General features: G+C 39.4%; 2 protein-coding genes across 3 annotated transcripts; both read right to left on the bottom strand.

Annotated features, from left to right (window-relative positions):
* Positions 1-474: 474 nt before the first annotated feature.
* On the bottom strand, positions 475-24,741 carry twin (CCR4-NOT transcription complex subunit 6-like twin). Of its 2 annotated transcripts, XM_064694787.1 has the most exons (8): positions 24,630-24,741; positions 23,502-23,535; positions 22,773-22,901; positions 22,521-22,707; positions 22,273-22,448; positions 3,032-3,100; positions 2,191-2,503; positions 475-2,122 (listed from the first exon to the last, which is right to left on the bottom strand). In XM_064694787.1, the coding sequence occupies exons 2-8, from the start codon at positions 23,506-23,508 to the stop codon at positions 1,345-1,347; spliced, it is 1,659 nt and encodes a 552-aa protein (XP_064550857.1). In that variant the 5' UTR covers positions 23,509-23,535; positions 24,630-24,741; the 3' UTR covers positions 475-1,344. The 2 variants fall into 2 exon arrangements, with proteins under 2 accessions (XP_064550857.1, XP_064550858.1); XM_064694788.1 differs by lacking the exons at positions 22,273-22,448; positions 22,521-22,707; positions 22,773-22,901; positions 23,502-23,535; positions 24,630-24,741 and adding an exon at positions 3,455-3,876.
* LOC135436990 (uncharacterized) lies at positions 18,763-21,413 on the bottom strand. The gene has a single exon (XM_064694786.1). It carries the CDS (start codon positions 20,845-20,847, stop codon positions 19,060-19,062), a length of 1,788 nt encoding a protein of 595 aa, XP_064550856.1. The 5' UTR covers positions 20,848-21,413; the 3' UTR covers positions 18,763-19,059.
* Positions 24,742-24,870: the final 129 nt, after the last annotated feature.

Genomic DNA, 24,870 nt, shown 5'->3' with positions numbered 1-24,870 from the left:
TCATTTTGTATCTTAATGCACTTTTCGTTTTGTATTATTGCTACATTTTAAGTGGTATTTTAAAATTGTACGTATGCTGCTCGTTTGGTGTTTATCTTTGATTATACGATACTATACTGGATTAACAATATTTAGAATTTGTTGCTGCTCTCATATTGATTGTTTGTATAATAAATATTTATATATCTTTTACCGTACGGTCAACTCTCTGTCGTCTCTATATTAGGCTCTTATTGTTACATCTTAGTTCAAAATTGCAGACTTTGTAGACTGTATAAACTGTAAATGGAGCTTATATCGATCTAATATGAAGGTTTCGGGTGTGCTTGCATGAATCAGAATGTACATTGTTTTTGAGAACGCGCATCTACAACAACTATGTACTATATATTCCTTAAACGTGTTTACGCTCTATTTATTTATGTATATATTTATATATATATATATAGGTAATTTATGGATGTGGCCCAGATATTGTTTGCGAATTAAGGCAATTTTGAAAATTATCATCAATTGTATTTTTGAATCTGTTTTGTGTTGGTTTTTTTTTTTTGCTTATTCTTTACAAAATAGTTTCTTGTTTTCTTGCATTTTTTACTTAAAAATAGCTTGTTTTTGTTTTTGTTTTTGTTTTTGTTGTGTGTGTGTTTTAGTCAGAGCTTATGAAATATGCTACATGTATCATAATGTTGTCGTCTACAAGAACGTAATTTAATTATGTGTATTTATATAGTTTATTCGATGCTAAAACTGAAATTAAAAATGATAAAATAGAACGAGAAACGCGGCGTGTAAGAGCAGCAAGTAAATTGTGTGTGCAGATCATATCCGCTGCTTCGTGTGCGTATCATAGTTGGACCCACCTCCATGGCATAGAAGATGAACTTGGAGACGGTCTTATACGGATTGGGGTTTGGGTGTTAGCATTGTTAACGCACTTAAACGAGCCAGCGCACAAAGTAGCGGATCTTCTGCAACATCGTCATCTTAGAACTCACGGGATTGAAATCAAGCCAGAATCAGAACTAAACTATAAACTGAATTAATAATGAGCGGCGCCCTCATTGGTGTTTGGTGATTAATGGGAAAAATATATATATGCTATTGGGCTCCTCAGATTGTTGGGTTGTTTGGAGGTTTGCGAAATGATCCATGTGTAGCTGGGCGGAGGCTGCTGCTGTTGTTTTGATTGATGTTGTTGGTGTTGCTTCTGTTGCTGTTGCCGCTGCTGCTGCGTCCCCGATAACTGAACTGCAACGTTCCGCCGCTGCCAGAGGCCGTCCGAACGGTGGTTGTTGTTGTTGTTGTCACCGTAATCGTTGGCCTACCGCGCCGTGTCTATTGCTACCGTCGATTGATTAGCCCATTGGGAGGCGCCTGCTGGCTGGCAGTATGCATCAGCTCCAGTTCCACCAGCAGCGGAAAGTGATCGGAGGGTATGTGCGGATGTGGACAGCCGACCACTTTGTTCTCGCGCAGCCAATCAGTGGAAACTGGTCCGAGCAGGCCCAAGGGCACCATGCCCGTCTTTGTATAGAAAATATAATCGATGATGCCCTTGAAATCGAAGGTGTAGTTGGTGTGCGGCATTATGTCCTCGCTGTAGGCGGAGGCCAGTTTGAAGGAATGCGTAAACTCGTTGGTATCGTTGGACAGCAATCGTTGCAGGCACAGCTTATAGCCCATGTCCTTAAAGTCTAAATGGTCCATTGCAACACGCCCCTTGCCCAAAAACTCCACAACGCCAGAGTCGGGCAACGAATTGAAATCGCCGCAAAGCAGCAGCTGCACGCTGTTCGAGTCATTCTTGTGGCCGGGCCGAAAGCTGTGGCTGGCCTCGTCAATGATCGTTTTCAGCTCGTTGCTCAGCATCATGGTCTGTATGAGCTTGACGTCACAGAATTCGGGATCCCAGTGGATGTGCGCGGTGCACACGAGCAGCGGCTGTGAGATCTGTGTCACCTCGGACATTGGCTCCCAGGCCGTTTCCTTCACCTTGAGCAGTGCGGCCAGGCCAATGTTATCTTTGGGCATCACACGGTTCAGCATGTTGTCGGAGCCCTCCGCATTGGCCATGGCCAGCTGATTGAATTCGATTAGATGCTCCTTGATCAGCGTGAATCTGCAAGCAAATATAAATACTTTTATTAACTGAGCTCCGGATTGAATCTGAATTAAGGCTGAACTCACTTTGATGTTCGGAAAAATATCGCACATCCGTCAACGTATTTGCGTTCCAGTTCGGACATTGTCTTGGCGCGCGATTTGGGCGAGAAGATGCCCTCGTAGCCATCGTTCTTCAGTTCGGGCAGGAAAAAGTGATAAAACTGTTCCGTTTCGATCTCCTGCAAGCTTATAATGTCCGCCGCATAATGCCGTATCTCGTCGATAATTGACTTCTTCCGATACTCCCAGCACAAGGCCCACGATGGACAATAGCCGTACATTTGTCGCGTCGCATATTTATCGCAGAGCACATTGTAGCACATGACCGTAAATATGCCTGCAGGATAAACAAACAGTTAACAGTTGCGTTTCTAAAATAACATAATATGTCCATACATTTATTAAATCCACCCCCATACTAACTTTAGCAACATGTTTTAAATAATATCTTTATTATTTGCAAAAAGAGTGAAGCCGATAAATAGTTTCTATCGATTAAAAATTAACATAGCATACAATAACATAACTGCTAAACAGAAATAACATAACAGAGCTAAACAGCATAACAGAAATTAGGACTCCATCTATAATACCCCAAAAAAGGATATGGTACATTTTATTTGTCGACCTTGAGATCGACTCTGAGAGACACGATGACAGACAATACGAAATCAATTCCGACCAAATATATTTCAATCTTCTGCAGTTTTCTAGTTAATCTAATTTGGAATGAAGACTACGATTGAGCTCCTACGGGTGTAAAACATTGGGAATATCAATAACTGTTAAAAGCTGTGTACACGAGCTTTTTTAAATAACCCTATTTTGTCGCCTATATCTTATCGTACGATTTACAGTTACTTACAGGCTGGTCGCGATTTGTTGGGCTTGGCGAGCGGCAGCCATGGCCGTTGGGGCGGTGGGTTGACGGTAACTGTAAAAAGAAAAAGAGAGCAAACGTTAGTGGCATATTCAATGAAACGGCAGGCAGGCAGAGCTAAAGTTAAAGTGGCGATTATGAAATTAGCGCCCGTACACCCGCACACCCGCACACACACACACGATCTGTCCGCACACCCCACTGACACACTGCGGTCACGTCTTCATTGTTGTTGTTGTTGTAGTTGTTGTTGCTGCGATCGGTGAAAGTGACATGCAAAAGCAATCAAATAGCTTCCGCCTTCGGTGCGCCAGCAGAAGGCAGGCAGGTGGCGGCGTTGCTGCTTGGTTTGTTGCCTATTTTATTTCATTTTTTTTTGTTTTTGATTTTTTTTTTTGTCCACTCTACCTGGGTTTCTCCAACTGCTGGCGACATGCGCCTGGGAGCACAAAGTTGTTTGTGGCTTTGGGTGCGGGTGTGGGCGGGCGACGACACAGCGTGCCACCCCGCCGCCACCAATCCTGTTGTTAGCCGTTTTTGTGGGCGTCCACTCTGCTGCTGCTTCTTTTGCCGTTGCTGATATGCTGCTGCAGCGGCTTACAACATTTTCTTTGGGGATGTCGCCGTTATTTCGCTTCGGATGTTTGCCAATTTTATTATCGCCTGCCTACTTCGCGTCAGCGTGTGTGTGTGTGTGTGTGTGTTTGTGTGAGGGGCGCTCTGCTGCAATTTGCTCTCTTGTTGTTGCTGCTGCCTACTCAGCAGCTGATCGCGCGCGCTCTTCACGCTCAATCAACTCTTCCGATTGTGCAGCGCGCAGTTGCTGTTCCTTTTTTTTTTTTCGTTTTTTCGTTTTTCGCTTTTGTTTCGCCTAGGTTGAGGTTGTGTGTGTGCGTTCGTGTGTGCTTAAGTGTGTGTGAGTTTGTTGTATTTTGTTTTGTTTTGCTTTGCTTTGGAAGAAAACGATTGTTTTTCGTATTTCGCTTTTCTGTTAATTTTGTGCAAACGTCGGGCGAGCGACGATGAAAAACTTTCACTATTATTATTATTTTTTTGTTTGTTGTTTTTTTTTTGTTTAATAAATTTTGTGATTTTTCATAATTTTGTTGTTGTTGTTTCTGTCGTTGGGCGACTGCTTTTTGTTTCAGCTCAGGTCTTATTGCTTTTCGTTCGTTACACTGTTTCTAACGATAACATTAACAAAATTTTCATTGCATTTTAATTGTGCAGCTTGTGGAGGGCGATTCTTTTTCTGGTTTTTCTTTTTGTACAATTTATTTATTTATTTATTTTTTTTTTTTGGTTTTTTTTTTTATTGTTTCACAAAGTGCAACAAATTATTTAATAACGAAAAAAGAAACTATGTTTTTGTGGGTGTATAGAAATGTAAATAGAAACTAAATAAAAAAAAAAAAACAACAATTGACAAAAGACTTAGGCAACAAACTCAATGCCAACTATTCTACTCAGTTTCTAGGCAGAGCGAGGGCCGAACGAGAAGTACAATTACGAAACTTTTACCAACGACGCTAGTCAATAATTTTGGCTTAAATATATGTTGAAACAGAAAAACAAAAAGACAACAATTTTTTTTTGGGGGGGGGGGAACATTTAGTTGAAGCAGCAAGCGTAGAAGGGGGTCGGGGCGGGGGTTGGGGGGTTAATTGAGTGTAAATTGACAGCTCATACAGTCGAAAAACCTAAACGAGCACATATGTCTTCTGTTAGATAAATGCGCTACAAAACTGTCAAATATAATTCACAACTGACACTTACGAACGTGCTAAAAAGCAAGAAACTTCAAACAGCTGTTTTCCTTTTTTTTTTAAAGAATGGTTTGCTACTGTAAAGCATGTGTCATATCTTTAAAGAAGAATTCTCTACTTGAAGAACTGGAAAAAAACAAAATAGCTGAAAGCTTGCCTTGCATCTGTAAGATACGAGACGTACAGTTGCGATAAAATACCAATATTTTCAATATCTTCCTAGTTACATTTGTAAGATTAAGATTATTGAAAATACGTTTTTACTTTTTGGGAGAATGTTCGATGTTGATAAGATTTTGCTAAAATACGTAGCGAGCATATTAAACCCGACTGTAGTCTAGTTATTTTGATAAACAAGCACGTTTTTATATAGGAACTTCATATTTCAGCGATAAGATAAGATAAGATTTGTCTTTACTGTAAGGGGCTTAGTGAAACTAGAAAATGCCAAGTTAGGTCAAGATGTTTTATAAAAAAAGGTTACATCAAAAACCAAGTAAAGCCTTATAATTTAGTAGTTCGATCCATTTGGCAACAGAAAGACAGACCTATGCAAAGATTCATGATAATAACTGAAGAATATATGTTCTTTTTTAGATCGGAGATGTTTTCTTCTATGCGTTACAAATTTCAGGGCAAAATTATAAATCCCTTATATTATAATGCCTATATTTGATTTGTGTAGTTGCCAAGTATTTATATAATAATATTTGATCTGATATTTTGGTATAATAAAGTATACTTTCTATACTTAACGATCTAGGTTATATCTTTAACAATTATTATTTTTAAATATTGTGAAATAGCAATATATGACGAAGATCAGAACTTCTCTATAGTTGAGCACTTTTCGCAACGCTTTCTATTAGATACTAGACCTGTATATTCCCCGAGTAATATCATTCACTTGCAATCTTTATGCCTTTATATAACATATATCTGAACTGATCTTTTTGTATAACAAGACATTATTTTTATGGCTGCCACAGCCCTTTCTACAACATTTTTCATGGTCGTTGCCTGCGCTCCAAAACACAAAGAAAATAAGAGAAGAAAAAATCAAAAGTTCGAAAGGCAAAAACCCAAGTGAGCGTATCGAAAAAGAAAGTGAAATTCAAATTGAAATTTGGTGCGATTAACAACACGACCGGAGGAGAGCCTGATTGCCGGTTCGTCGCCCGCCCGTCCGTCCGTCCGCCCGTCCGTCCGTCCGCCTGCGATCCGACCCTTCCCCTCGCCCCTCGCCCCACCAACTCGTTTGGCTTAGTCAACATTTTGTATGCACATGGAGTTGGCGGAGAAGGCCTGATCCGAATAGAAAACAAAAGTCAACTCGCCACTTGCCACACTTTGGAGAGCCGCAATTAGATAACCCGTTTCATTTGCACCACTTTTTGTGGAAAACAGCCAACTGCAACAACCTGACTGCAAATATGACTGCCAATGTTCAATGGCGTTGCCCGCCGCGTTTGACGATGCCACAACTAAGACCCAATCTTGCATTGAAATCATAATAATGAAACTGAATTTAAGGTGCACTCCGCACACACACACAGGCACACACACACACACTCACGCAACAGACAAACCAGTTCAACAGCATTTTTCATGCAACGAGGCTGCAGTCCGCAGTCCCCTCCAGTCCCCAATCCCCCGTCTCGAGTGTTAAGTGGCCCCACGACTGCGACGACTTCAGAAGCACACGAGGGTCGTTTATTCAGCAGCCAAGTTGCAAGCAATTATGCTACATTTTAAAGTTCCCCAAAATGTTGCAAGAACAGCTTACATTGGCATGCAGAAACATTTAAGTAAATACCCTTCAAGGCAAAGAAGAAGAATGCAGACCCTTCATACAAGTCTTATCCATTTATCCATTTATATTTTAAAACTAACACAAATACTTCTCTAAATAAAATATATTAATATTAGGATGGCTTAATTTGAAAGTCTTCTTTTGTTTTCATGATAGAATTTAATTTTTTACTTAATTTATATAAATAAATAAAATTCAGTTTTTTATTTAGATGATCTTTAGAATTCCCAAAATTGAGTGCCCAACAAAAGAATAAAGTCCCGATCTTAGTAGTTTGTAAAAGTTTTTTATTAAAATGGAGCGCTACTTGGATCTTTCTTGTTTTTAGGGTTGTCAGGTTTTGAGTTGAAGAACATGTTTATTCGAGAATTGTAGTTCTTCGTTTTGAAATTTGATGTGAGGATAATGGCACCTCAGTCTACAAGGTCCCCCTAACGATTCTAAACCATTTTTTAAAGTCCTTTAAGACGATTATTTCCCTTTAGTATAAGTTACTTAAACACGGTTAATATCTTTGGCGCATTATTCGCGTTTGATCTCAATATATTTATCCATCTAAATATCTCAATCCTATTAAAACGAAATTAATAAATATTTCACAGTTTATGCATATTTGTATTGGAAGATCGGCACTGGGTTTAGGGTATCTTTTAGTCGGGCACTCCTAATCATTAATTTTTCAATCCTACCTTCATTCACAGTCTTTTTTGTCTAACTTTCAAAGTACCTTAACTCATGACTAAGACTGACAGCTAGCTTTGCCTCGACTGCGTTGAATCTCTTGAAAATATCCGTGACTAAAACTTTGGATATTTGTTCTTCAGAATATCCTACTTTCTGAGTTATAGATGTATTGGCACTACGAGGATATTCAGCTCCCTTCTCATAGGGACATACATATGTCCCCGGTGAACTTATCCTGACAAGAACCTTGAACCTTAATTGGTATAATTCCAACTAGCCTGAACCTGATTTTGATATGGACTATACAATACTATAATATGTTATCGATTAGTCAATTATCGATTTATTTAAGGAGCAACCCTCGTTCAAGTAGCGGCTGCCGACTTACTCGACTTGTCAGCCTCTCTCAGCGCTTCTCAGACTGTTGATCAAGAGTCTAACAATAAGCGGCCCGGCAAGCAAATTTTGCTGCGTCACATGGAAAAATCAATTGAAATGTGCGCCGGAGTGCGCACCGTGATTATGCAGACACGAACTGGCGGATGGCGGTCGGTAGCCAGTTTAATGGCTGTTGCACTGAGGATGCAACGGCGGCAGCTGAGTTGCTGCTGCAACACAGGCAGCCGGACGACGCATTCGCGTGGGCTTTCATTCGACAGCTTGGCATCTTTGTAGGAGTCGTCGTCGTCGTCGTCGTCGTTGTTGCTGTTGTTGTTGTTGCGGTGGCTGCATCTGCGTCTGGGGCTCACGCGATGCTGCCACGCGGTTTGGTTACGTTTATTATTATTATTTTTTTTCTTCTTCTGCTGTCGCTGATCCACTTTCAGCTCTTTGCGCGTACTTTCTCCCCCAATTGGAAAGCAAGCAGCGGCGACGCTGGGACTGCGACTGGGACCTGGCCAGCCTGCCGCTGCGTCAAAACTCCCAACTTTATGCGAGGGCAACCCCTAGAGTACCTAGTTACAAGGATGAGTCATAGGTCCACATTTTGTATATGGAGTAATCAATTTTCAATGAGGACTCCACTTGAAATGTTAAAAAACGAGACAAAATAAAATTGCACACAAAAACTTTGTTTCCGACCGATTATTCCTATGGCAGCTATATGATAAAGTAGTCCGATGTAAATAAGATTTTGCTTACATGTAATGAACATAGTGAAACTCATAAATGGCGAGTTTGGTCAAGATATTTTGAAAAATAAAAAAGTTTTCCATAAAATAACTTAATTTTTGACCTATCGTTTCTATGGCAGCTATATGATATAGTGGTGCGATATTGTTAGGATTTGCATGTATATGAGGAACATAGTAAAACTAATAAATGCCGAGTTTGGTCAAGATATCTTGATAAACAAAAAAGTTTTCCATACAACAACTTAATTTTTGATCGACTGTTTCCATGGCAGCTATATGATATAGTGATCCGATGTAAATAAGATTTTGGTTACATGTAGGGAGCATAGTGAGAACTATAAATGCCGAATATGGTTTAGATATCTTGAAAAACAAAAAAGTTTTTCATACTACATATCAATTTTCGACCGATTATTCCTATAGCAGCTATATGATAAAGTTGTCAGTTGTATGGAGCATAGCGAACTATAGAATACCGATTTTTTTTTTTGGGTTTTCTGAGAAGCAAACAACTTTTTCATGCAATCAGTTATATTCCGACCGATCGTTCCTATGGCTGGTTTATGATAAATTGGTCCGACTCGGATGGCTTCGATATATATACTGCATGCAACAGAAAACGAAGCTTTGAAAAGATTCATGACTAGCTGAGAGATTAGTTGGCATGGAAACAGATAAATGCACTTAATTTTCTATTGTTCCTTGTGACGCTGACATAATGGTCCGATACGGCCGATTTCGACATAGATATAAAAATAGTGAACCTATTTCATTTTCATACAAATGGATATGGTTAATCGACTAGGCTGTTGATACTGATCAAGAATATACTTTATGGGGTCAACAATGTCTTCCCATTTCGTGTCAAAATTATAACAGTTTCTGTTAACAGTTAAAAATGTTAACCCGTTTTTTTTTCGAGTGAAACTTCTATTTTTGCCCTCGTGTATATCTACATTATTTACTGATCATGAATATATAATTATAATCTGTATGGGGTCAACAATGTCTCCACATACGTACGTAACGTAACACATTTCGTATCAAAATTATAACAGTTTCTGTTAACAGTTAACCGTCTGTTAACCCGTCTTATTTTTTTGCAGCTAGTGAAACTTTTATTTTTGCCCTCGTATTTATGTACATGATTTATATTGCCCTAGCGGCTGTTCATTCGACTTTCTAATCATTTGCACTTCCTTTTACGCAACAACAACCTTGATAAGCCCGAAGCATACAAAAACAAAAACAAAAAAAAGCAACAAAATGAAAACGAAAACGGGCTATGCGCCACTTCCGCACCAGAAAGCGCACTCCACATAAACATTTAATAATAATAATTTTATAATAATAATAAATTGTATACATAAATACAACAGAGAGGAAGGTGAGAGAATGCTAATGTCAAGAGCTCGACGTTTAAATACTTCGTAATCAGGTCTCAGCCTAAAGAAATAAATCTACTAGAGCTTACATTTCTTCATGAAATGTTATATTACTTAAAGCAAACAAAATATATTTATATATATAAATTATATTCGAAAATCAAAGAGAATATATTTCGTACAGAGTATATCAGCTCGGCACGAGATCGTTTAAATTCTTTTACAGGGTATAATAAAACATTTCCGATTTTTTTCGCATATTTATAAGAAATTTGGGCCATTTATGCGAAACGGAAATAAGCCAAAAAAAAAAAAATGGAAATTAAAACGGAACAAGAAAAAACAAAAATGTTTTGGCCGAAAATGTAATACCCTTAATAAAATCGTATACTTTTTAAAGTAATCGAATTCAAAGTAACTAGGCAAAGTTTTACACTCAAATTTGTGCTATTAACCTTTAAGCTAATTACTTTTTATAAAATATAATTAATTCTTACATATAAATAAGAAGAGATACAAAATGTTATATTTCGTTAACATTGTTATCGATTATTCGTTTAACAGCCTGTGAATAAACTAGCTCCGTTCCGCTTGTGAATAATGTTGTTCCGTTGAACTAGTTCACGTTTTGCTAACATATTTTAAAACGGAATATATGTTATCCGAAACTACCGTTGCACGTTCTGTGAGTAAATTTCCATACCCTCCGAAAAGAGTACACAATAAAAAAATAACGACAAGCAATGACACAGCAAAAAAGCCAAAAATAAATTGTAGACATGTTTTGTAACCGGCCACAAAAAAAAACAGTTAAAATTCAAAGGGAGACCAAAGGGGGGGGGGGGGGGACAAAGAGAGCTAAATAAGCGTCTGCTCACGCCTGTTCCAATTAATGAATCAGTTAACAGCTGTTTTATTACTTATTGTTATTGTTATTATTATTGTTGTTGTTGTTGTCGTTGTCGTTTTTGGCAGCGATATTGTTTGTTATTGCAGTTATAAATACCGGTTCGCAGCATGTGCTCCAATAAATCAACAACAACAGCAACAACAACAACGTGTTGACGCGTTTAAAATGCATTATAAAGCATAAATTGTCATCAAAATTAAATTAAATAAAAGCACACAAAACTAGCTTAAGCCAATTAAACGATTAGGTAACAGTTAAAGAGGCAGAAGAAGCAGCAACAAGTACGCCGTCATCAACAACAACAGCAACAACAACAGCAGCAGCAACAACAACAGCAACAACAACAACAGTAACAACAACAACAGCAACAACAACGAGGCTGACTATAAACCTACATAAAAGAAACAAAATTTGTACAGCCGCCGTTGTAACCAAAAAAAGAAAAAAAGAAGTCCAAAAAACGCAGAAAAAACGTAAAAAATTAATTCATGTTGTGCTCATTTCGTGAGCAGCAGCAACAACAACAACAACAACAATAAAAAAATGTTACAACAACAGCAGCAAATGAGGCACAAATAGCTGAAAAAAAAAAGAGTCCAAATGTCTGATGCGAACATTTTAACGCCATCATCTTCAACAGCTGCTTCTGCTCTTTCGAATAGCATTCAGATGGGCTTTACGTGGGGCAGCAAAAAGGGCATTAGATTCAAGCGAATGACTTCATAAAACTAATGGCTCATCAGCAACAACAATTGAGCCGAGTTGTTGGTTCGATTATAGCTTATGTCTTTCATAATCAAGAAAACGTGCAAGTCTATATTTCAATAGTTTGTTTAAGAAGAGTTTGTTGAAAACCTAACGAGCTTGGTTGTCGAAAATAAATCTCTTCTTTTTTTTCTAATTGGTAGAGTCAAGTGCATGGCGAGTGAATGGATCTATTGTGTCTCTGATTGCTCTTTTTCCGGCCCTAAAGAATGAGAGAAAAACCTGTTCTCCTAGCTCTTCTAACTAGGATCTGAGCGCTTCCAAAAACCTGTTCTCCCCATTTCGAATAAGAACGATCTGAGCTCCCCCCAAAACCTGCTCTCCTATCTCTACCAAGAAGGATCTGAGCCCCTACCAAAACCTGCTCTCCTATCTCTAGTAAGAAGGATCTGAACCCCTCCCAAAACCTGCTCTCCCATCTCTACTAAGAAGCATCCGAGCGCCTCCCAAAACCTTCTCTCCTAGCTCTACTAAGAAGAATCCGAGCCCCTCCCAGCTGAGCAGGAGTTTGAAGGCAGAGTCTACAATGATCTTACTCCAACATTTTAAGCTTGCGCAATCTTAAATCTACCGTTAGAAAAGCCAAATCCCAGCATGTTCTGACGCCCGATAGATGGACATTTGCTGTATTGCTCTTGCCTAGACATTCGTAATTCTTGCCCAGACATTCGTCAGTTCCGTTTTTGTCACAGTCCCAGGAGCACTCAGAAGTTCCTGCGTCCCTGGTATAGTTTCCAGGAATCCCAGCATGTCCTGGCACCCAATATATGGATATATACTGTATTTCCCTTGCCTAGCTACATTACTAATTTATGTTTTAATAGATTGTCTGACTTAGTTATACTCTGTTCCGAAATACTTTGTGAAACTAAATTCGTTCCCATATTTAATTTCTCAGGTTTTGACCAGCTACAATGTCGTTAATTATCAAGCGTTTAGCGAGGTGTTTATTTTTAACTTTTTTTTTTCATTTGTAGAGAATGGGCATTTAAAATAAGGTTAATAGAATGAAGTAATTAAAAACTCATGACTAAGAAGCTGGAGCAGTGAAAAGAATTGGTATTTAAAATGGGCTAAGCGAGATGCTCCAAGGAGATGTTCTAAGGAGATGTTAAGCCCAGGAATGAAGGAGTTACGTTATCTAAAGTTGTTCCTGCATTTGTCTAAAAACTGTTAATAGAATATATTTTATTTTTTTTTAAATATATGAAGCTAGGTTTGTTAAACTTTTAAAATAAGATAGCTCTTGATCTGCTTTTTTGTTAATTTTTTGATAATTATCATTGGAACGTGCTAAACATTTATGAACTTATTTCATATTATTTCGATTTCTATTCCCAGATAAAAAAAATGGAAAAAATGGATTTGGCTTGCAACGATCTTAACTTTTTTTTGGATGATTTAATTTTTCTATTTTTTTTTTTAATTTTATTTTTTTAATTTTGTTTTTTCTTTTAATTTTTTTTCCCCCAGCCTGATATTGATTTCCCAATCAAAGAGCGCATTCTTGCGCAATAATACGATACGCTTATGACCTGGTTAACAGATACGGCGAACAACGATCTAAAGGCAAATTAAAGCTAAAGATAAAGTAGAGACAAATATTTAACCAACACACACAGATAGATCTACCTGAAGCTTTTTGCCTTTGACTCACGTAGGGCAGGTAAAGTAGCGACTACAGCAAAGGTATTGCTGCGCGCAGGTAAAGCTTCGCCAGAAGTTGTCTGTGAAAATGTGAAAACGAAGACGAAGAAGAAGAAGACAACAACAAAGCCAAGCTGCGAGCAGACGACATTAAAGGTGGACAAAATAAATGTAATAATGACATTTGTGGCCGTTAGATTCTTAACTGTTTGACATTTTGCGTAACCTTTTTCGTCGACATTTGGCCTTTTTTCTTTTTTTGGAGTCCCGCAACTGGGCCATCAGCCCGTCCCGGCCCGGCTTGGTCTGGCCTGGCCTTGTGGTCGGAAGACTTTCAATTTCATTGGGAAAATCTGCGATCTCCGTGCATCAATCAAATGAGGCAATAAATTGAAAATGCAGCAAGACAAAAATGCCAAACGAATGGAAAAATCGCGATCGAAACGAAAAAAAAAAAAAGAAGAGAAGAAAAACAAGGTGAAGCGACAAAAATCGCAGAGCAGAGAAAACTCTGGAGAAATAAGCCAAAGCCAAAGCGTAAATACACTAACAAGCGCTATTATTTTAAATATAATCGACTTTAATTTGTAAAGAAAAAATTTAAATTAAGAAAAATAAGTCTAACGAGGCATTGAACAATTTATTCGATCGTCAGATACATCTCAACATCAAGAAGTCTTATCATTATGGAATATCCTAGATAAGTTTAAAATGAAGGGATTTAAATTAATTTAAATTTAAATTCGATGATCGAATAAATGTTCGTCAGTTACTTAAATTATTATATCATATTTATATTTGTTAAAGTTCCTTTTAGATAAGATTATAAATAACTAGAAATTTTCCCTATAAAAACAACGAAATTGGAATACGAACATAGCGAGATTTCGAACAGAGTTTCAGTTTAAAAAGAGTTCTACGAGGAAGATTAGAATAATTAAATACAAAGTTTTGTATTCCTTTTTTTAAGAGACATTTTCTTTTAGAAGGTAGCACCCATCTAGGAAATACCCTGAATCCATTAATTAATTTCTCTTCCCCTTGCCCCATACTACGAGAAAGGGAATCTTGATTAACTCCGATGTTTATCTGCCGATCTTTTTGAAGTGCAGGTCAACAATTTCGGGAGAGCTGATAAAAGTTGGATTTCTGTGTACTTTACGAGATCTTACATTCATAATGTTGGGTACCTAGATAATATAGCTTCTAAGGTATATCAAGATAGCTACGGCACGCCGAAGATTCAATACCCTTGCAGACTTTTCCCTTTGGCAGATATGTGAAAGCACGCTGAATTGGTTGAAATATCTTTGAAAACCGATTATTTTCCATATCCTACTACTCCACCAATCTTTTCCATATCAACTATATTATATAGTTGTCCGATTTTATTAAGAGTTTTCATACATGTAAGGAGCATAAAAAACAAAAAAGTTTTTCATAAGAAGTGAAATAGTTTTCCAAGTAATTAATTTTCGACCGATCGTTCCTATGGCAGCTATATGATGTAGATATATGTATAGATATAAAAGGAGAAATCAAGAAGTTGTTGATATAATAAGTTTGAAGGTTCTTGATATTAAAGCAAATAAAGGAAAAATGTAATCACAATGCAGTTCGTAATTGCGAGCGACGCAAACGTGATAAAAATGTTAATGTATTCGGCGGAAAAGGGCATTTAGTAACAAATTAAATTGTAGAGAAAAAACAAGCATTGCTTTTAGCAGACGACGACGAAGCTAACTATGGAATGCTCCGTTGACCGGCGAAGAGAGAAGAACACGACCTGGACAAGACGTCAACGGAGAAGAAGAAGACGACGCATTTATTGACGTAGCCAAACACATTAGCCAGTGTTGGGGCTCCCAACAGTTGCCGGCGTGATGGCGCAAACAGTGTTGCAAATGACCCAATTATCCACTGACCCACTCAAACGGTTGGACGATAGCCGGCTCTTTTGCAGAGAGAGAGAGAGAGAGAGGGGGGGAGGGAGAGGGGAAGAAAAGTGGCAGACAAGTTGTGGAAAGAGTCGACTTAGAACATAAGCGGGCTCTTTAGGAGTCAGCCACCTTGTGCGCTGGTCAGAAGTCATTGTGGCAAAATGAATAGTAGAAGAAAAAAGATGACGAGACCCTAAAATATAGACATTAATTAGCCAAATGACCGGCAATTTGTGGCGCACAACAAAAAGAAATTAATTTGCCAGTTACGGTTAAAATACAGCGGATCCCTGCGAACATTTTCAATACGAGCGGCTCTTTCAATTAAAGAGGAAGACGCCGCGACACCAGGTGAAAGGTAAACAATCTCAGCCAGGCTACGACAAAAGCTGGTTCAAAGTTTGGCTGGCTGTAAAACTAAAACTAGAAAAAACGACAAAGAAGGGCTGTCTTCGGCACGCCGAAGATTTAATACCCTTGCAGACCCAACCTTTTCATAATGCTCATAGTGCTTTGCCCGAATCTAAGAAGCACTGGAAAAGTAGTTAATGCCGAGTATGGTTAAGATATCTTGGAAGACAAAAAAGTTTTTCATCTAAAAACGTAATTTTCGACCGATCGTTCCTATGGCAGCTATATAATATAGTGGTCCGATATTGATAGGATTTTGCATATATATAAATCGTATACGTAAAGTAATAAATGCCGAGTTTGGTTTAGATATCTTGATAAACAAAAAAGTTGTTCATACAAGAACCTACTTTTCGACCGATCGTTCCTATGGCAGCTATATGATATATTGTTCCGATATTGATGGGATTTTGCATATATATAAAACGTTTACGTTAAGTAATAAATGCCGAGTTTGGTTTAGATATCTTGATAAACAAAAAAGTTTTTCATACAAGAACCTTCTTTTCTACCGATCGTTCATATGACAACTATATGATATAGTTGTTCGATATTGATGGGATTTTGCATATATATGAGACGCATAGTAAAAGTAATTAATGTTGAGTTTCGCAAAGATATCTTGATAAACAAAAAAGTTTTTCATACAAGAACCTACTTTTCGACCGATTGTTCCTATGACAGCTATATGATATAGTTGTTCGATATTGATAGGATTTTGCATATATATGAGACGCATAGTAAAAGTAATTAATGTTGAGTTTCGCAAAGATATCTTGATAAACAAAAAAGTTGTTCATACAGGAACCTACTTTTCGAACGATCACCTCCTTCTATGCGTTACACATTTGACGACAAAATTATGATACCCTCTGCAAGGGTATAAAAATAATAGTAATAATTCGTTGGGCTAATGCTTGGAAAGTTCACTCTCAAGTGCAGCCACGGTCCCAAGATCAGTGCTCCAATGTTCAGTAGTGTATGTTTATTTGCCTGTCTCTCCGGTGGTTTGTTTGTTTGTTTATTTGTTATTTGTTTATTTGAAAACCGTCGACATCGGCTCGAACGTGCCCCAATAGAAATCTTGCGGCTGACAGAGCCGCCGCCAAGGGAAACAAACTTTTCGGGGCTATCAAAACAGTAATCAGTTTTTTCTTTTACTTTTCCAAAACACAATCGGGTTTTTCTTTATTTATTTATGTATTTTATTGAGCTCTCGTTCACGCTTAATCAAAATAAATAATAATTGCAGTATTGTGCGCGAAACAAGAATAAAACTTAATGGAGATACTTAAGGCTAAGTGGAATGAGAATTATGTGAAGTATATGTGGTATATGTGGTAAATCGCCTCCGTTTTGTTATTTGTGCAATAACACATATAGAAATACATTAACAATGACAATGACAATTACAATTACAAACTAGTGAAAATCTTAATTAAATAAATTAGTTTATGTGGGGAATGGTAACAAAAGCAGCCGGCTCCATACTGGGCGGCCCCGCCATTGGCCGGAACTCGACTCGATCGTGGAAAACTGTGACATTTTTCTATCATGCCAAGCAACAGCAGCAACAGCAGCAACAGTGGAAAACTCGAGAGCAACAAATGCAATTTCTTTGCGCGCTCGTGAGTTTCTTTTAATTAAAAAAGGCGAAAACTTTTACTCGGCGCCAACTGCTAAATAAGCAGGTAACTAGGGCTGCTGCTTCTGTTGTCTTAGATTTTATGCTCAGTGATCAGCATGGCATAATTAGAAAAAGTGTCTTACAAATTAAAAAGCGGCGACCTTAACCTTCAGCCAACAGCCAACAGCTGTAAACTAAGCTGACCCAAAAACTTAAACTAAAAACTAAATCGAAATCAATCGAAGCGAGCGAAATATAAATGAGTGCCAGAGTTCAGTCGAAGTGAATACAATAAATATCAAGCTTAAGTCCATGCGTATTGTTTTGAATGCATTCGAATGATTCGAATAGTATTAAAAATCATTTCAATTCGAATAGGTTTAATATGCACTATAAGACATGAACAGAAATCGAATGAATGCAGACTTATGCAGGAATGCATTCGCATAATTCGAATGATTCGGATAGATTGAATACATTTGGAAACAATCTACTGAATCTAAGCAAACTAATTGAAGTTAAAGAATATGTTCGAGTGATTCGGATAAGACCAAAAACCCAACAGTAGCATTTGAATGATTTGATATATATAAATACTAAAAGCACAAAGAAGCTGAGAATTCGATATATACATTAGCCCAACCAAGCAAATCGAATTAAAAATAGTTCATGATTAAAACCAAATGAACAAAACCGAAATTCAAATCATTTTCTGATCTCCTTATGGAATGAACTGAAAAACCATATATATATATATATCTAGATATCGAGAACATATTCTATCATGATCTTAACTCAATTCGAGAGATCATTGCGTGTCTTGAAATGTGATTTGTCTCAACAGCATTTAGCTTAAAAAAATAATATAAATAAACTTAAATAACTAAAAAAGTTCACTTCGTAGCGCTCTATAAACTAACTGTTACCTAAAACCCAACCGAAAACGACAAACCCAATTTTGCAAAAAAAAAAAACCAAGTGTTAATTAGGAACTACAAACAAATTATTAGTTCAGCAAGACAAATAATTAAGGTCAACCAAAAAAAATAGTTTGCAGAAGTAAAAAGAAGAAAGTGAAACAAATTTGCGCCTAGAGAAATATATGATATGATAATATATATATTAATATAAATCAATATTTCGCAGTACATCATTGATTTAGGTGCTATACTTCTCTTGACCCATTATTTGCTTTGCTGTCTAACTAAATATAGCATTATCATCTATTCAAAACTTATCAAAAGCTAAGCTCAAAGCTCTTTAAATACAAAAGGTTAATGCACAAATAACAAAAAAAAAAACTGAACCAATTTTTACAAATGTTACAAATGCGTCATCGCTCTTGATATAAAAGTATATACATATGTATATATATAAGTTGTATATATATATGTATATATATATATGTGTGTGTGTTGTATTCGCATCCACAAATTTAGCTGGGCCTCTTGTCTAGTCACGATTTCTATTACTTTTGCGTTTAAAAATCTGCATAAGACTTTTCGTTGTTGTTTTTGTCTTTGCGGTTGAATCTCGCCGCTTGTCTGGGCAAAAACAAAGCAACTTCGCCGCAGCGAAAGTGAAAGCTGTAGCATGTATATATACACATGCATATATATATGTATATATATATACACACATATAGATGTACAAAGTTTGCAGCGCAGGCGTCTTCTGTCAATTGCTGCTGTTGTTGTTGTTGTTGTTGCGCCCATGGCGCATTAATTTCAATGTCTCGTGCTCTTTTCGTTTCTTTTGCCATTCAATTTCTCTTCAGCTGACAATTCGCTTAATTTGTGGGTTAACGGTTTTTGGTTATGCAACGCACACGCCCACATGGAAAAAAAGGGTTTGGCAATTAACTGGAAATTTCGTGGGCTTCAGTTTTGGTTTGGATTTCGTTGATGTGTGTGTGCGCTTAGTTTATCGTCACGAGATGGTGGAAAATGCTGGCTTCAATTTTCCAACCGTGCCCAGTATTAGAGTTGTGGGCGTGGCGCTGCTGTCGCCGCCGCCTTTGCAGTCGTTGTTGCTGTTGTTGTTGTTGTTGCGCCAAACCAAGTCGAAGCAATTGTTATAAAATTGTTGCTTGCGATCAGCATTGTTGTTGTTGTTGTTGCAGTCCAGAGCTGTGGGCGTCACAAAACTCGCATCCATCAGATTCAAATGCTCAAAATTGAAGACAAGCGCCTCGGAGTTATAGCTGCCCGCGCTATCCAAGCCGCTGTCGCTGGCTGACGCCGAGCAGCTGTCGCTGTCGCCGGCGCAACTCGAGCCGCCGCCGTCGGCGGTTGCCTCATTTGGTGGCAGCTCGTTAACGGCGCACGTCTCGATCAGCTTGCGCGAAATCTCGTTGATGCTCTCGTCGAGCAGCGTCTCGGCTGCGTTGGCAGCGGCTCCATGGCCAAAGCAGCTGGCAAACAGATCGTTGGCAATGTTCATGCCGCTCAGGATGTCGCCATAGCCTGAGCTATCGCTCGAGTCGCTCAAATACAAAGCTGGAGCTGCAGTTGCAGCTGGAGCTGTTGTTGCTGGGGCTGCTGCTGCGTGGGCGTGACTGCGCTGCGATCCGATGACGCCCACAATTTCGGCGCGACAGCTGTCGCCGGTGATGGGCGCAAAGTGTTGTTCCGTCTCATCGAAATTGTTGGGCACGCTCCGCGAGCAGATCGAGCTGGCGCACGACGAGTTGTCCGAGTGCGTGGACGTGGACGAGTTGCTCGACGAGTTGCTGGCGCCCCCCTGCCCGCTGGAGCTGGCATCTGAGAGCGATCGGCGCAGCGGGTAATCCCACAGCGAGCGCAGCGGATCGCAGTCGCGACAAAAGCATACGCCATGGCTGTGATCATGCTGCATCCCCCCACTGCCTCCGGCCAGGGGCAGCAGCTGGGCATAGTTGGCCGTATTGGATGCGTGCTGATGCTGCTGCAGCTTTGGCTGCAAATCCGCATCCATTTTGAGCAGCACTCCGTTGGCCGGCTTGCGATCCTTTTTGCGGCGCTTCCTCGGCTTAATGATGCGCGGCAGACAGGTGTCCGCCGCAGACGATGCCGGCTCCTGGCCAGCACAGTTGTTGTTGTTGTTGTTATTGCTGCTGCTGTTCAGTTTCTGCTGCTGCTGCTGCTGCTCCTGGGCGCTGAGCACCGCCGGCGCCGAGTTCTGATAGCGCAGCGTGCGTGATTTGTCCGTCAATTGAAAGTTATTTATGCGCATGGGCTGATAGCTGGAGGCGTGCGCTGGCCAGGATTGCGGCGAGTACTGTTGCTGCTGCTGCTGCAGCTGGGCATGATGTTGTTTGTTTCCGTTCTGCAGCAGCGGCTGGCCCTGCGCATGCGCCGCCAGCTGGGACATGGAGTGCGCGCCAGCGGCTGGCCAGGGCTTGCCCGATTTGCGCAGCAGCCGATGACGCTGCGCCGGGGTCAAGTGGCTGCACGCATTCGAGATGAGCGGTATTCCGGCGCATTCGTTGATCCGCTGCTGATTGACCAGCAGCTGTTGTTGTTGTGGTGGAGCTCCTGCTGCTGCATGGTATAGTCCATGATGCAGCTGGGCGCGCAGATTGTAGCAGGAGTTTGGGGCTGTGGGCGGCGCGGCATTCCAAATGGCCGGCGGCTGCAAGGGATGTGGTGGCGCCGGTGGCCCGTGGAGCGCGTATCTAGCGAACTGGCAACCGTTTGTGTTTTCTGGTGCACGATAAACGGCCACATGCGATCTCATAATTATCCTGCCTCGTCGTTCGTATCTCACGTGGTAGCAGCGTCTGTTGTCCTCGTCTGCCGTGCGTATCGCACATCACTTGGCCGCAATTTGCAATTTCAACACTTCACAATGCATGCTTCAGGCGGCCATTGCGAAAAGCATTTCCACACGCGGCAACCGAAAATTCGCACGAAATGAAAAGCGTCTGAAAAGCGAACCGACCGAACTGCACAAAAGAAACTGGCACAACTATTGCTCGCTCTGCCGACGACAGCAACTGTTGCTGCTGCCGCTGTCGAAATTACGAAACACTTGGCGCAGGCGCAGGCGCAGCCAGCGACAAGAACGAGACGAGACGAAACGAGACGAGACGAGTCGGCGCGACAGCTAGAAAACTGGTTTCGACTGGCCTCGGCTGTAGAGTTAAAGCGTCCGCTCGCGAGCCAAGCTTGTGGCAGACTGATGGCAGCGAATTCAATTTCATTCGCGCACGAGCTTTGCCGGCCTAACAGTAAACGCACTTGAAGCCGTTATGCCCGCATTTGCACTCACACTCTCGCGCTCTCACGCTCTCACTCTCTCTCTCTCGCTCGCAAGCGCACACACTCTTCATTAAGCTCGCTCTCTGCAAGCTGCTGCTGCTGTTGCAGCTTTGGGCCAACGTCCAGCAGCTTTGCATGTCGAGGTCATGCGGTGTTGCTTTTGTTGTTGTTTTGCTTTTTTTATTGTTGCTGTAATTGCGTTGCATATCATTTTGGCGCTTGCATTCAATTAAATTATAATTGATGTTTGGCATTATTAATAAGAAAAACCATGAGTTTGAACTTTAATTGGCCAATCGGTCGTTCGAAAACCGGTTGCGCGCCTTTTGCCATCCTGTCAACCAAAGCTCGCATTGCAGATTGAAAACGAATCGAACAGAAAACTAAAAAATAACGCTGCGCCGAAAGATAAATACCCTTAACCAATACACACAATGATAGTAATTCGACAATTAACTCAATAATAAATATAGATAAATAGTAGTTCGATGTTGCTCAAGTAAGCAATCAATCAATCAATCATCAACTTGTTTTGAATAAAATTAGATAAAAACAAGTAAGGAGTGTCAAAGATTATTACTTTCACATAAAAAATAAAAAGAGTATCTGCAATGTTTTATGAAGAGATGCCCCAAAACGGAGCATAACTTACACAAAAACAAAAAGTTCTCGCTTTTAGTGCGTTTCATATTTTGGAACACAATTGTAATACCCTCTGTAAGGGTATAAAAGAGACGTTTACAGCACAAGAGAACTTTCTCTTTTCATGCCCCTTTTTAGCTTTCCTTTTTGCAGAAACAGGAGCCCGCGTAAAAATACAAACACACACATACACACGCACACTCGCACACATGCAGCGGCAAATACATAGAAATAGAGTAACAAAATGTTTGCTACTCACATGACAAGTTGTCCAACATGTGGGTAAGCAATTTCGGCGTGCCATTCGGCTCATTGTAGATGTTCATAAACTCCTTTTGCAGCGGATTGCCCATCAGACCAAGTATGACCAGATGGAACAGCTTGCCAATCTCATACGGCAGCACACGCAGAAAGTTATTGTTCAACAGCAGCTCTCTGGAAATAGTTAAGAAATAAACCCCAATTAGTTGCTGATCGTGATTGCACTGCGATTGGGGGTAAGCCCACCTCAGCTGTATGAGCTCGCCCAGCTCGGCGGGCAGACTGCGCAGCTTGTTGCTGGACAAATCCAGGGTTCGCAGGCTAACCAACAGGCCCACATCCGCTGGCAGCCGCAGCAGCTGGTTGTCATTCAGATAGAGGGCGGTCAGGTGTTCGAACTCCCACAACGAGGGGCTGATATTGCGCACGCAGCCTGCAAACAGTAGCAAGAGGATTAGTTTTTAATAAATTCCAGAAATTTAGGAGAGCTTTACATACCCGTTATTTCGAGTCCTGTCCAGTTTGTCTTTTTGCCAGCGGCAATATCTTCGGCGGACAGAAATATCTGTTGCCTTCTGTTCGTGCTGTCATATTTGTCTTTGTTACGAGACATTTTATAGTAATTTCCTGGTTGGATAATGAACAAAAAATCGTTAGTTAATTTATAATACTTGCGGTCTGCGGGAAATTGGGGCCTGGGTGTTGGCTGTTGTTGTTTTTGTTTTAGCAAGTTAGGGCTCATGTTAGGAGACAAAACCTGGCTTAGGCAACGGCAACGGCAACGGCAACAAAAATAACGTACATACATGTTCGCATATGCACATATATATTTTGTTTTATTGTATACCCTTGCAGAGGATAATATACATATATAATGAAGGCATCTCCGATTCCAAAAATTCTTATTCTTGGTAATGATATACATATATCTGTGTCTGATAAAGATCCGGCTTCCTGCGCAGTTGGTACATCTTTCGTATTCTCTTGGATCGGACCACTATATCATATATTTTGATCAGTCCAAAATTAAGTTCTATCATTTAGCATTTTTTGGTTTCTTCTTTATTATTAAGGTGTTTTTTAAAAACATTACGTGGAAAATTTACTTTTGTATGAAAGTGAACGGATGCTTAATGTCTGCAAGGGTATTTAGTCTTCGGTGTCCGAAGATGTGTTTTCATTCTATTTTATGAATGTAGGGGGAAGGATGTTGAAACAAATTATAACCTTTCATAATAACCGCCTGATGATTTAAGCGTCTCTGCAAAATATTAACAAATGGATTGAATTATTATTTGTATTAGTAAACAAAAAGATAGACGATAGACGAACATTCGCAAAAATCATACACAATTGTAGAAAAAAAAAATAAATAAATATACATATATGCAAACGAAAATTGTTTTTTTTTAGGGATTTTGCAAGCGCGCGGGCAAAATACATATCAATTTGCACATGTACATAAATATATCAGTATGTATGTATGTATGTGTGTACATATGGTGGGGGTGCTGGGAAACAACTGTGTTGTATACGATTCAAAAGAAATTTGCAGCGAGGCTGAAGCGGCATAGCATCGAGTTTTTACCACACTTATATATTTATATGTATGTATATATATATACTATATATATATTATTGTAATTTTCGGCTTGCGATAAAGTTGAGCAGCAGCTGCTTTGTTGAGTTGGGTTGTGGAGGAGCCGCGGTAGATGTAAAATGTGTCCAGCACTCACTCTTTACCTATGTATATATGCTTATTTTAGTTCTGTCTTGCTTAGTTCTGTTAATTGGGTTCTGTTTCTTGCCGCCTCTTCACTTGCGCCTTCTCATTGAATTACCAAACAATTTTGAATACTAAACGGTGTATTTTTTTTTTATGTGGTCGTTTCTGTTGTTTTTTATTTTTAGTGTATTTGTACAAATGTTCTTGAGTGAAATGCGCGTAACTAGAAATTTTGTACTAAAGCGACGAAATTGCTTATTCTCTTTCTCGTTTTGGGTCGCTTTTTCTTTTTTGCGCGTTTGCCTTCCATTTATTTATTGTGCGATTCGTTTTCATAGTCGCTTCTTGTTTTTGTATACATGTTGGCTTGGAGTTGCCACTTATTGTCCAGAGAATATATGTATATTGCAAATTGGGAGAAATTGGATATAAATATACATAAAATTTAATATTTTACGAATTATTTTGATAGATATTTCAAATATTTTTTATCATCGTCATTTTATACACAAGTAATTTACAACAAACTCATTTAACCAAAACAAAACAAGCACGTATAAACACTAAAAACACATACACACACACACACACACACAGTTACGGTCAGATGCAGACATGCATATACATACAAGCACAATGAAATTTCGTACTATTTGCTTTGCCAGCCACTTAAAAAGATTAAATTCGTAATTAATTTTATTCTGTTGCTAGTAACTTCTTTTCGTTTAATTTGCGACTTTGTTGCTGCAAACTTTTCTTTTTTCGCATATCTCTTGCACACGCTCTTCTGCACGATGTGACCAGCGCAGAGACGCAGAAAAACGCGTAATTCCAGTATTTGCATATTTATTTGATCACAACGTTCTAAAT

This window comes from Drosophila montana, unplaced genomic scaffold (assembly GCF_035044405.1).
Source record: "Drosophila montana isolate Dmon_TW-CO22-7 unplaced genomic scaffold, ASM3504440v1 contig_3733_1, whole genome shotgun sequence".
Lineage (NCBI taxonomy): Eukaryota > Metazoa > Arthropoda > Insecta > Diptera > Drosophilidae > Drosophila > Drosophila montana.
This window is presented reverse-complemented; position numbering and strand designations above follow the sequence as displayed.